This window comes from Eucyclogobius newberryi, unplaced genomic scaffold (assembly GCF_026437365.1).
Source record: "Eucyclogobius newberryi isolate DKJ021-1_F unplaced genomic scaffold, fEucNew1.0.hap1 SCAF_17, whole genome shotgun sequence".
In the NCBI taxonomy this organism is placed as follows: domain Eukaryota; kingdom Metazoa; phylum Chordata; class Actinopteri; order Gobiiformes; family Gobiidae; genus Eucyclogobius; species Eucyclogobius newberryi.
This window is the reverse complement of record NW_027315801.1, coordinates 29,152,219-29,165,664: the sequence shown is the minus strand read 5'-3', so window position 1 is coordinate 29,165,664 and position 13,446 is coordinate 29,152,219. Positions and strand designations below refer to the sequence as shown.

The 13,446-nt window shown below is 40.0% G+C and overlaps 2 protein-coding genes across 3 annotated transcripts in view; one reads left to right on the top strand and one right to left on the bottom strand.

Moving 5' to 3' along the window:
- Window positions 1–13,446, top strand: part of cacna2d3a (calcium channel, voltage-dependent, alpha 2/delta subunit 3a) — a 113,840-nt gene that overhangs the window by 84,411 nt on the left and 15,983 nt on the right. For both annotated transcript variants that reach the window (XM_072449833.1, XM_072449832.1), the window contains exons 18-25: window positions 25–86; window positions 178–245; window positions 1,267–1,312; window positions 1,764–1,861; window positions 1,937–2,030; window positions 2,112–2,207; window positions 2,289–2,407; window positions 3,018–3,095. In XM_072449833.1, coding sequence (XP_072305934.1) covers window positions 25–86; window positions 178–245; window positions 1,267–1,312; window positions 1,764–1,861; window positions 1,937–2,030; window positions 2,112–2,207; window positions 2,289–2,407; window positions 3,018–3,095 — 661 coding nt within the window. The remainder of the gene's footprint in view (window positions 1–24; window positions 87–177; window positions 246–1,266; window positions 1,313–1,763; window positions 1,862–1,936; window positions 2,031–2,111; window positions 2,208–2,288; window positions 2,408–3,017; window positions 3,096–13,446) is intronic.
- On the bottom strand, window positions 3,895–11,122 carry lrtm1 (leucine rich repeats and transmembrane domains 1). The gene is made up of 4 exons (XM_072449834.1): window positions 10,804–11,122; window positions 8,852–9,239; window positions 8,338–8,543; window positions 3,895–5,671 (listed from the first exon to the last, which is right to left on the bottom strand). Exons 1-4 carry the CDS (start codon window positions 10,808–10,810, stop codon window positions 5,160–5,162), a joined length of 1,113 nt encoding a protein of 370 aa, XP_072305935.1. The 5' UTR covers window positions 10,811–11,122; the 3' UTR covers window positions 3,895–5,159.

The window sequence follows — 13,446 nt, the reverse complement described above, 5'->3', positions numbered from 1 at the left end:
GATTTTCCTTTGGTCTTATTTCAGAAACGAGTATTGGTTTTACATAATGACTACTACTACACAGACATAGAAGGGACTCCTTTCAGGTAAGTATTTAAGCATATCATTGCAGTGGATGTGGTATTTTATATGTTAAAAACATAATCATAATTTTAAAGTAAATGTCTTCCTCTATAGTCTAGGAGTGGCTCTTTCGAGAGGTCATGGCAAGTTCTTTTTCAGAGGGAATGTCACAATTGAAGAAGGTAAAGTACTTTTTTCCTGCCAAACTGTGTCAACTTTAAAGTTTTACCACAACCTCTGCAGTGAAAAAGATGAATCAATTTATTACATTTTTTGTATAACATATGACGACGAAATAAAAACAATTTTTATTAGATATTTATGGGCGTTGCAAAAATAAATTGAATTGAAAATGAAAATAATCTTGTAGATAACATTTTAAATTGTGTACTGATTTATAGACATTTTAATAATAAATACTGTAATTAGAAATAATAAGTATGATATATTCAACACAATGTATTAATATTTAATCAGCCTTTAATGCTCATGAATAAAAGTTTGCTTCGCTTTAAGAGCCAGACTGGTTACTGTGCAGTAGCTTGAATTTGATTAGAGACTGCACAAAAAAAAACTATAAAAAAACATTTACCTCAAGAAAAATGTAATTGTCAAGGCCAGATTAACAGGGAAAACTAAATGTAATGTAACTAAAACCCAAATGTAGGTCCTATTTAGCTGTGACCTCTGAACCTCCTCATCTTCGTCGGTCACTGTAACTGACATGAACAAACACACTTACACCGTAGGCCTATCCACTCATATAAGTTTGGTTTATTTTATTATTCTGCCTTGCCTTTTGACTAATGTAGTAATTAGCTTTCAAACCACAATTAGACAGGAAGTTCAATATTTCTTTAGTGGCTTTCGGTTCGTCTGACAGTGTAGTCTGTATATGCCTGTGTCTATTTTCTTGTCTAGCCTCATGCATGTTAATATTCATGGTGTGGTCTTTCTGTGTGTTTCTTTAAGTATGTCTGTCACAAAAAGCCCTCAAAGCATGACTTGGCTTTTCCTGATCTAATCAGGGCTGTCACAATCATTCAAAAAACACATTTTTCACTACAGCTTTCTGTCTGTGTTTAACCCTCTGTGTATGCGAGGTGTGGATGCCTTTACCCCCATATAATAATACCAGTTCAACTTGAGTGCATATGCTTATGTCGTTTGAGATATGAAATTCAGATATGTTCTCCTCCACAGGGCTCCACGACTTGGAGCATCCAGATGTGGCACTCGCCGACGAATGGTAAAGAGCACTTCTCTCTTAAATGGTTGTGTTTTGATTTTGCATTTGAAGACTTGTTGTAGAAATGCATCTTTGGCTCACCACCGCATAAAAAAACAACATAACACATAAATAGAAGCAGTAGTACAAGAGATAAATTAGAAATAAATAAATCTGCTCATTTCTGTAGCTCACGTCTGCCCAATCCCACAGGACAAAATCATTCTTTAAAACAGACTTTTCTGCCTGTGGAACTCTATAGCGCCTCCCAGAGTGCAGAAGCTCAAACTGTGAGTTCAGAGGGTGACAGGGGTCTGACACAATGTGCTTAGCTTTATTCAGTGTCCATTCTCTGTACAGGACATTACTCAGCAACTAGCTTAATATCCTGCTTGGCCTTCCTCTACAGCACTGTGCTCATGTCCAAACTGTAACCTTTTTTCACTCTCATTTGCATGTCTTTTACCATCAGGACATACTGCAACACAGACGAGCACCCGGAACACCGCTACTTGTCCCAAATCGAAGCAATCAAACTTTACTTGGGTGGACATGAGCCCCAGCTCAAATGTAAGCTTGTCATTTTAAACACATGCATCGATGAATCTTGTTGTTTTACTTTCACATGACTTATTATCTGATCAGGTGACAAAGCGCTAATCCAGGAAGTCTTGTTTGATGCTGTGGTCACTGCCCCGCTGGAAGCCTACTGGACCAGCTTAGTTTTAAATAAGTCTGAGTACGTGCCTTTTTATGTTCCGTCTCGTCTTTTTTACGTCAAATAAAAATAATAATCTGATCTCATAAACCTTTCTCACAGGAATTCAGACAAAGGTGTGGAGATAGCCTACCTGGGCACAAGAACTGGCCTTTCCAGGATCAACTTGTTTGTCCTCCCCGATGAGCTCACTAACCAGTAAGCAGTGACCTGTAATGCCTGTCCGTATTCAAACTATGCATGTTACAATTCACCATTTTTATTTGCTTGTGCTTTAAGAGACTTCCTGACAGCTGAGGACAAAGAAGGAGTCTTTAATGCAGATCACTTTCCCCTTTGGTACAAAAGAGCCGCGGAGCAAGTTCCTGGGACGTTTGTCTACTCTCTGCCATTTACAGGTCAGCGTTTTACAATGATAAGAGTAAAATGCAGGAACAGGGGCAAGTATGCACAGAATTCTCCTTAAATTAATATTTACTTCCATCTCACCATCTCTTCCTTTGAATGTGTGTGGGTTGTTTTTAACTGCTCTTGGTTCAAGCTTGATACTTTCAGAGGAGCTGCAGTCCTTTTCATTTGCCCTTGGCCCGAACAGAAGACTATTTCACAAAAAATGCCTCCTCCAAAATAAAGTGCACACTCGTCTGACTTGGCCTTGGGCTTCCATTAGAGCAACTAACAAGTCTGAAAGAAAGTGATTTAGACGAGATTACACAATTTTCCTTTTGAAAAAATACCAAAATCTGCCAGACAAGATTTAGAAAACCCACCAACATCTAGACTTTTCTGTACTATTTTATTTGAATGAGAACAAGCAGTGAAATTCACGTTGTATATTATTTTTACCTGCTCTTATTTGACCTATGCCGTCCTATGTTTACTACTAGGTTATAAGTGGACACAAGAACAGAGGAAAATCTGAGATATTTATGTTCTAATTCAATCTGCTCGAGTCAGGCCGTTACATAATAGATTCTAGTGGTCTGATCTGAACTTTGTCTTGCGTAGGATCTGAAAACAAGAGCGTTGTCCTGGCCAGCACAGCCATTCAGCTCCTGGATGAGAGGAAATCGCCGATAGCTGCGGGTAAGTGCTCACTAAAGTGGCTGTTTCCCCTCCTCTCGCACACTTCTCTACAATTACTACTGTCAGTGTGGGCTCTGCACGCCTTCCTCTTTCTGAGCTCCGCCCTCAGTGCCCAAATGCAACAATTCTACGCTCAACATTGTTCAACACGAAGAACTTCAGCACTGCAATCCTACATAGTTTGTGAGTCTGTCTTATACACGAAATGCGCAATGTATTTTATTTGTATATATTTTATTCTCTCTGAACATTTAGTTATGGTCAACCTGAGTGAAGTCTGTCATTTGTGCATTTGTACATCACCAACAACATCACATAGGTAGAAGGAAAATAACTCATCTGTATTGAATCATATTAATGTAGCTTCTCTTGTAAAAAATGAAGGATGAATCAGAGCGATTGAGCTTGGATGTAGGCCGAGAATGCAAATGCTGTGTGGGCTGGTTAGGGTCAGTGCTGCCCCGGATCCGCTGAGCTACAGACTCTAAAGACGCTAACGTAACCGGACAAGCTGATGACATCATCACCACGAGCCGCAGGACATTGTTTGAGTCACACAGTATAACCCTGTGCAGCACTCTGCATGTAGATGGATGTGGTCACATACCAGGCCACGTGCACGTTTGGCCATGAGAGTCCAAACATATGTGGCTGCATATAGAATGTGTGTATGCAATCTGCACAATATGAGCCCCACTCAAAAGAAAACTCCAGGAGTACTATAGGACGTACTTCTCTTCATGTTTCTCCATGATCCATTTTTTCGAGAAGAATGAGGCTTTGTTTTGAAAGATATGAATATATTTATAACATTAGAGAAAATAAATTCAGTTACGTCAGTCAGTTCAGTAATGTACAGCAATAGGATCTCAAATATTCCTTTTGAATAGTGCTTCTTACTATTTACATAAAGAAATTAATAGTGAATATGCTTCACAATGTTTTCCAATTTGGTGCTCAGTTCTTGAAATACAGGAAACACAATAGTCCTCCAATAACACAAATGTCACGCTTGTCAAACTGTCCATAAAAACACATGACACCATGCTCGTGGGTTTGACTCAAAATCAGGGAATTTGAGTAATATTGACATGATATGTGTCTCATTTAAACATGTAAAATAATCCATACATTTGTTTATTCTATAAAATACAATTATCAAATCCCTGAAAACATGTTTGAATGGTTCTGTAGCATTGGCAGGTAGCATTAGTTTAAGTAGAAGACATCAAGTCCATGTTCACTTGTTTTCTCATCAGTTGCATTATTGCTTCTCTTTATCAAAAAATACTTCATTTGCAAATATATCGTGTACTAATAGGCACAGTCTTCATAAACTCCAAACATGGGTTATTACAACAATAATGTCGACACATACACTCCCAGTCAACAGGACACAACTTCAATGACAGCTGTCTACTGCTTTTATATATTTTTTCTTCTGAGAACTATCTAGTACATACAACTCTGACTTTACTAAAATACCTACAAAGACATCTTATAAATATATAGATCTGTTATTTCTGATATGTATTTTTTCAGACGATAATGGAATTCTTAGCTTGACTACCGTCTCACCTGTCTGTTGTAAAAGTTATATCCTCGCACTTACACAGTTATATTGTAGGTTCACTGTGTTCAAAATCCTACTCTTGGTCTTGGTATAATATTTTGACTCTTTCAATTTCGCATTTAATTTCAAATTGAAAGATATTTTTATGTTGACTCGTTTAAAATACATCAAAGTACGTTATTCATCAAGCCCAGATATCCCTGTGTTCCTGACATAGTTATCCCCGTGTTCCTGACATAATTATCCCTGTATTCCTGACATAATTAACAGCTTTTATGACAACATGTAAACTGAATGGAGTGACCTGATCAAGGTGAGACAGGCAGTGGATGCAAGCCATAGTGCATAGTCAAATATTGTGTTTTTTTGTCTTTTTTGCTACTTTAAGTTTTTGCTAATTCCTTTGAATCAACCCATCTCCACTCATCATCTCATTGACCTTCCAAACATTGTAGTTTTAAAGGGTTCAACGTTGTGTTTTCAGTCTCGTCTTAAGCGATTGCATTTTCCAGTGGTTCTTTCTCATCGGCTGTTGCGTGAGCCGCCCGCTGCGCCGCTGCCAACTCCTCGTTCTTCTTGAGCTCCCTCTGATATTTGGCCATGATCGCAGCGTAGGCACAGCCGTACACCGCGGCTGCGAGCATCATGAGACACACAATCCCACATACCACTCCAGTTATAATCACCGTAGCTATAGCGTGGCGCAAGTTCACTGGCCTGTATCTTTGCTTGGGTTCGCACTCGGGCAAGCCTCCCCCACCGCCACCGCCGCCGCCTCCGCCGTCTCCCGTGGCGCTGTGGTGGGTGTGGCCCGAGGGATGGCCCTGGCTCCCGTGGGCTTGGCCTCGGAGCAGCCTGTCGGACTCCAGGTGGTGGATGTTGGCGAAAAGGTAGTGGTAGCTTGTGGTCATGCAGGTGTGGAAGAGCTGATACGGGATCTTTTGCAGATCTCTGTCCTTCATCTCGTCAGGTTGAGCGCACAGGACGTCATCTAAGGCGCCACCTAGAGGTTAAAGGTGTGCAGTTACAATAATGTAGCACGTGCAAAGAAAGAAATAGAATGGTATTATAGGGATTGTTCAATACTGTCCGACTACAGTTTTCACCAGTACGCCGTAGACTCATTTTATTGCTTAAGCCAGGCATGTCCAAACTATGGCCCGGGGACCAAATGCGGCCCTCAGACTAATTTTTGTTGGCCCTCGGGATTCTTGCTAAGTTGGTCCAAACATCAAAAAGTAGTCAAATTTACTGTAAAATAGGAAAAATTCAAGCATTTTGACATTATACCAACCTAATTTTATTGTTCCATGTATTATTAAAGGTGTGGAGGAATCAAAACAATGTAAAATGCTATTTGTTATTTGACAAATTCGACATTGTCAGGTTGTCTGTGGCCCTCTGCTCCGTATAAGTTTCAAAATGCGGCCCTTGGTGAAAAAAGTTTGGACACCCCTGGCTTAAGCCCTTAAAGTTCCCAAAATTAGGCTTATGGATAGATGGCAGGAGGATTTGTCAGGTCTGGGCAAACCAAGACCAGCTTCTGATAAACAACGAGGGTGATTATGATGTGATTATGTTGAAAGAATCCTTTGACTTGGAGAAACAGGACTTTTATAGCTATTTACAATTAAGGAGTTATTATAATCAAGAAATGAAACTGAGTAATGACCATAATAGCCCCTGACTGAAATATGTATTAAAGCTTATAAATCAGAACTTTCAAGACGAATAATATCCAAATTATATAAATGTATAAACAATCTGGGCTTTCAAAGAGAGGGCCGCTTTGTTCTGTATGATGAAGAGTGGGAAAGTATTTGTGCATCTCAGCGGAGAACCACAAAATCACATGTTCACTCACAGGGAAGTGCAGACTGTTGGAGAAGTGTGGCAGCCAGGAGGCAAACCACTATCATGTCTTTTGGGACTGTCCAGTCGTTCGGGATTATTGGTTTGAAATTAATAATGCACTGCAAACAATTGCCATCCCACTTAATTTTAGAACAATGTATCTGGGCTTCAAAACTCCTGCAATGGACACAATGTATGGATACCTTTGGCTTATACTTCTGGTGGCAGGAGAAAAGGAATGGATGACACAGACCACACCAACAATTAAGGACTGGACTGACATCATGGCGGACATTAGACAAATGGAAAAAGATATATTTGGACTAAATTTGGAAATGGAAAAATTCAATAGACTTTGGACTAATTGGGACCATTGTTTTAATTTAATTATGCCGTGATTCTGTTTGTATTTATGTTTAGAGGATTTACTTGATTTTCTTTTATTTTGGACTCTCTGGTCGTTTTGTGTTCTGCTCGTGTTTGGTTTGTCTATTTATAAAATTTGAGGGGGGGGGGTTATATTACTTCTATTGTACCAAAAGTAATCAAGCGAAAATAGTAATTATTGAATTTCTGGTTCAAACAAGTACTAGTTAGTTGCTTTTACTCTAGCAGCAATCTGGGGTGGTCCGACTACTTGTAACTGATACTTTTTACATACATACTATCTCCTTTCCATTGGCAGATCCTGTACGCTGTTAAATGCCCTGTGACAGTGTACTAACTAAGCAAATCCACTCTTATAGACAAAGCGCTAATCCTGCAGATAATCACTGTCTATAATGAGCTTCTTGTATGATATGATCAGACATGTGTCAGCTCAATCCCTGGAGTCAAATGATTGCATAAAATGGGTACTGCACGAGCTACTCTGCAAATGGCCTCTTTGTTACTCGTTAGGAATATTGCCGCAGTGAGTAACCCCGTCACGTGTAGCCTACTCCCCGCCTCGGTGATGAACTCGTAGCGTCGCATTAGCCATCCTCGTCTCTGGCAGCATTGTTCGGTTTTCCAGTAATTAGAATTTTCAGCCGCCATGTCAAGCTAAGCGGGCATGTGGGAGGGCAACCAACCAACTCCAGTGTGAGCTTGTGAACCTAGCTTTGACTGAGCAGTGGGTATTTTGTTATCTAATGTATCCTGGGGTTGGTGCGGCATGGAAATGAAAGTGGATGGGAATTCAACCCCTAATCCTTCTTATACTCCCTCTCTCTCTCTCGTGTCGGACTCACCGTAGAGTTGGAAGAGCTTAAACTGTGCCCAAGGCTGTGCATGTAGTTGTCATTGCAGTTTTGGCTGTAGCATTTGCACATGAAGATGGAGTTTGGACATGGCTGTTTTGTTATCATCCATTCTGTTTCATCTGTTTTATGACAACATGACATATAGCAAAGGGTTTGAAAATAATTGTTGTTGTCTATAGTGTATTTAATTCTAGCAGCCGCTTCATCTGCTTGTTTAAAAGTGTTTTTATCTGTTTTTTTTTGTGTTTTTCAGCCCAGACTTTTGTTTTGTTTACCATAACATCAAGTGACACTCTGACGTTTGCGAAACAAAAGTCTGGTCTGAAAAAATAACCTTCTAAATGAATTGTCAGAAGACCAAATTAATCTCATTTCATTTTCTCATGATAGATAATGATGTTACTGGGAGACATGAAAGTAGGATTGAACATTTTTATTATTCATATTGACTCATGCCAGTGCTTTAAGACGATCTGTGAACATGAGGTTGGACTGTTGAGCTCGATGCAAAAGTCTGCGTCAAAGCTACAGTTGCTTTGTATTGACTGAGAAGTGTTGAGCTGAGACTGACCTTTGAAGAGGAAGGTCTCGAGCCAGAGCTTGAGGCCTATGAGCTGGCAGTCACATCTCCAGGGGTTTCCTCTGAGCGTCATGCTGTTGATGTGTTCCAGGCTCTCCAGTAGGGAGCGCTCCAGTCGGCCGAAGCGGTTATAGGCCAGGCCCAGGTGGCTCACGTTCCTCAGGCCTTCCCCGATGGCACTGGGCAAGCTGCCCAAACTGGAAAGGAACAGATGGACAACAGTCGTTATAGCTTCAATATTTGGTTCTCCAAAACCTCCAACAAACATTTTCATCTCTCTGAAGCGGGACGAATATGCTTTTTATTGGAGAGATCCCACACTGTACAAGTTACCATTCTCTTTAAGATATGGTAATGAACTAGGATTTAACTGGAACTAACCAGAACCAAAACTAGAGTCGGACAAAATTGCAATTTAATTCAAAGAAAACCATACATCAACTACAGTTTGAGAACAACATACGTAAACGGTAAATGTTGATTATTGATCAGGGCCCTTGTGTACCTGTTGTGTGATAAATCCAGGTGTGATAGTGATCGCACTGGGCCCAACAGCCTTTTATCCAGTTCTCTCAGGCTGTTATGGGCCAAACTGAGGCGCTGCAGTGTCCTCAGACCCAGTAGTGCTGTCGGAGATATGGTTGATATGGAATTATTCGACAGATCCAGAATTCTGACGAGGGGAATGTCACGGAACGCCATGGATCCCAGTCCTCGGATGCGGTTGTCCTGGAGATAGAGTTCTTGAGTGTCTGGGTAGAGGCGCCTGGGAATGTCGTAGAGCCCGCGTCCACGGCAGTCCACGACTTTGGTGTTGCTGTTGCAGGTGCATTCTTTGGGGCAGGCGTGAGATGGAGCAAGGAGGAGGGGGAGGAGAGCCCATATCACTTCCACTGTGGAGAAAGAGTAACATTTAATAACTGTTTCCTTCTCTCCTATAACCCTATCTATTAAACACTAAAAATAAAAAAGTCAATCAAACAACCATAATAAAAAAACAAAACGGTTGAGCTACACATGCGAGTTAGATTGATATGGAATAAAAAAACATATTTTACACTAACATTCATCATTTACTGGCATTTTAATCGTTGGGAAGTGATTGCACATCTTTTCTCAGTCATATTCTGTTTCCGTTTAATAAATGCCATTATGCCATTATCCTCCCACCTGTGTTCTGCAGTGGTGACCCCAGAGAAAGATTTGGGCCCCTCACCTACTCTCCACCCACACACAGATCCATACACAGCAGATAGCGGAGTCTGATAGCCTTTGAGATGTCTATTCCATCTGGAACATTGCAGTAGTATTTTTAGCATTGCTTTGGCTAGCTTCAGGCTCAATGAACTGCAACATAGCCTGAGAATGTAGCTTGCCTCATACGCTGACGTGCATGACAGAAATATATTATCATGACTTGAGTTGACCTCTAGGAACATATACAATTGTTGGTGCATTTGCATAATGAATGACTTTACCATTTTTAATCTTAAATCTGGCTATAATGTAATCATTAATGCCAAATGCTGCAATATTACTTAAAGGCACATCACTGTGAAACAGATTGAAATGGAAGCATGAATTTATTTCTGTATGTCTGTCTGTCCACTGCCTTCATAGTGTGCTGGGATTTTCCATAATTCTGTAGCATACGTTTCATAAGGGATTGTCAGTCATCATCAATCAATTGTTTTGATTTGGGACCGGCACAAAGAGTTCAAAACGTGGCTTTTATTTTTGGATTGAGCTAAAATACAGTTCAATACATAGGATTACATTATCACCTTTCATTCATTATTATTTTTTTTATTATAAACAATAATAATAATGTATACAGTGTATACTGCTAACTGTTCCTAATGATCTTAAATATCAAAAGTGCCAGGTTGTTGCTTTTATGATTATTTATTATTAGCTACAACCAAAAAGAGGTACAATCAGCTCAGAGCATGGTTGACGTGAGATATCATGAGCTGCTGTATAAAGCCATCTGTTAATCACCATCCTTGTTAATTAGAATGCATGTAATCAAAGGTGCCTGCACATATGTGCTTTCAAAATAAACATTCAAAGCATACCTACACATATAACACAACATTAACAGGGCATCGACGCACTGAAGCGTGGTAACAGCCGCTCCAGAATGAGGTCAACACAAGCGAATGGCTTTTTCACTGTTGTGTCCCTTCAGCACAACAGTCAAGCTTGTCAAAAAGCCCAAACAAATTATGCAAATCAGATTAGTGCCTCTACTGGTAAAGGTGCTGCAAAGCGGCAAATAAAGCTGCACATTAAATCAGTCTAACAAGTGAGATGTGTGAAATTGACTCTACATATTTAGTGTGTTAAAGCAGTAAATTGGTAGTTCATTGTTTCCCTGTTACACAACCAGCCTGCATACATGTGTCACACATGTACGACGCACATGCACTACACTCCACACCCCAGGTGACTTACCTCTCATAACGGCCAGTCTTAGGGCAAGCAGCTTAAGCCCGGTGTCGTTTATACTTCCTTTTTGGAATTTCGGTGATTCTTGTATCCTGGCGATCCATTAGTTGTTCATTTAAAAAAAGTTACCTCTTGAAACCTCTTTGGATCCTCAACCCTGCTTAGGCACCCATGTTGTAACCCCATTGGACTGCCCAGGTCAGAAGGCAGAGAGCATGATCCAACCCAGCCAAGTAGGCAGTCTGGAATGACTAGATGACTAGGAGTTAAAGCAGCGCTGCCTCTCTCTCTCTCTCTCTCTCTCTCTCTCTCTCTCTCTCTCTCTCTCTCTCTCTCTCTCTCTCTCTCTCTCTTTCTCTCTCTCTCTCTTCTCATCACACTCTCCTTATTATTAATTTCTTTATTTTTTCCTCCTTCCTATTGAAAATATCTCCCGTTTGATGTCTTCCTCAGAGCTATACATCGTCCCCAGTGTAAAGCGTGTGTCGGAGCTACAATAGTGACATGCCCCTGTGGACAGATGAACCCCCTTAAATCTCTCCAACTCGCATCCAAACACACAACATCTCCTATTTCTGTGGCAGACTAAAACGACAAGACAAATATAGATCGGGATGGCAGCGTGTCAACACAAATAGTTAAATGCTCGGACAGGCATTGCAGCAGCGAGCGCAGTTTTGCCAGCGTGCCATGTCGCCGTGGCATGCAGTGATTATGCACAAGCCATGGGCAAAGGAGGAAGGGGGAGGGGGTGGTAAGGGTGCACAGCAATACACCACGCACTGGTGCACAAAAACACACACGGACGGGCACTGAGCTGTTGCAGACAGTGTGTCTTAGATGTTTGTGGTAAATGGACTGACAGTTTTTATGAGCTGTTGGGTCACTTGAAGGAGAGGCAACAAAAAGGAGTGAGGGAAAGATTAATGATGGAATGATATCAGCGGTGAATATGATCATGTTGTCACACTGACCTTGACTTGTTCCTTTGGTGTTGTCCTTCGTCCTTCTGATAGAGCCAATTTTCTAATGTACATTGTGTATGGCCATATTGGATTAAGTTGATTCATTTTTATATATTATGTTGCAGCCAGGGCTGTGCTCAATATATTGATTTTGTGATGTATCGTGACGAACATCTTGGCAATACGTGTATCGATACAGAGATGTGTATCATGATACCTTTAAACAACATAATGTCATTAGACATTGCCAGATTCTACACTTCTAAACCTAAATACTGCTGCATCAAGGTTGAATCCTAGGAGCTAAAAATGTGACTTAATAATAGTAAAGTTGTATTCTGATACTGAGGACAGTGTGAATATGAAATTCTGAAGCATTTTGTTCTTCAAAACATAATTTTAGTCAACTTTTAACACCAGTTTTAACAGATATCCATGAATTATGACGTGTATCGTATCAAGTTCCCTGTCTCTGGATACGTATTGTATCATGAGGTACTAGGCAATACCCAGCTCCAGTTGCAGCCACAGAAGCCTTGTATTAACATTAGCTTTACAGTGGAGTAAACTATTGCACTATTTCAGACCATCTATAAATGTTTGTGTAAATGTCTTTGTACTTACTGAGTTTCTATGTTTGTGATCCGTGTTCAATGACAATGGCAATAAACCTTTTCTGATTCTTATTGTGATTCTGATTCTAAAGATGTTGCTAGAGTTGCGTCATGAAGGACGGCTGTTGTTGTGAAAATATCTATGCAAATCTTACACACATCACTGCACATTAAGACACAGCTGAGTTTCTCTGGTACCCTCATAAGGCTGGGAAGATTTGTACATTTCAGTCATTTAATTCAAGGCAAAACACAGTACTACACACACTAAAGTGCTAAACTGCTTATTAATATTCAGACTGCCTTCTCATCTATTCTTATGTACTACCTTCTTCAACAATACTTAACAGCCAATGTAGTGTAAAGTTTAAATATTGGAATTTGTGTGCCACGTTGGATGCCACACCTTCATAAATTATTATTATTATTATTATTATTATTTATTTATTTATTCACATATACAAGACAGTAACAATGTGAGGAGGACAACGTGAACAAAAACAGCAAAAAACAGACAACAACTTAGACACTAGACAAATAGAGAGACAACAGTCTATAAACTTCAAAGCGGTGATTGTGTGTGTGTGTGTGTGTGTGTGTGCGTTTGCATGTACGTGTGCGGGTGTATGTGGGTGTGTGGGTGTATGTGGGTGTGCGGGTGTATGTGGGTGTGTGCGTGTATGTGGGTGTGTGTATGTTTGTTTCCAATTTTGCATATCTCGAGAACAACAATTACAATATTATCTATTTTTGTCTACATTTCTCACCTCTCATTCATCTCCAGCAGATGTGACTGAAAATATGTGATGGAAGTTCAGTATTTGTATCATGAGTATTTTCTCAATAAAATAGATTAATAAAATGTTGATTATCCTCAGCTGACTGATGTGTCTGTTACACACCCACAATGCATGAATTATTCTTTTAATTGCACTATAATTTCATAATTGATACATGTATGTTTTTAACTAAAAAGAACAGTCAACACTGAGTTAATCGGTGCCCAATCTGATGACAGCTGATATTTCAAAAGTGATGTAAAGAAATAGAAATAAAGTTCTTCATAAAAC

What these genes read in the sequence shown, in the direction of transcription:
- lrtm1 (XM_072449834.1), bottom strand. An exon ending in CTGGATTTATCACACAACAG is followed by an intron (nt 8,544 to 8,851) that starts GTACACAAGGGC and finishes GTTCCTTTCCAG; the next exon opens with TTTGGGCAGCTTGCCCAGTG. An exon ending in CGAGACCTTCCTCTTCAAAG is followed by an intron (nt 5,672 to 8,337) that starts GTCAGTCTCAGC and finishes TTTAACCTCTAG; the next exon opens with GTGGCGCCTTAGATGACGTC.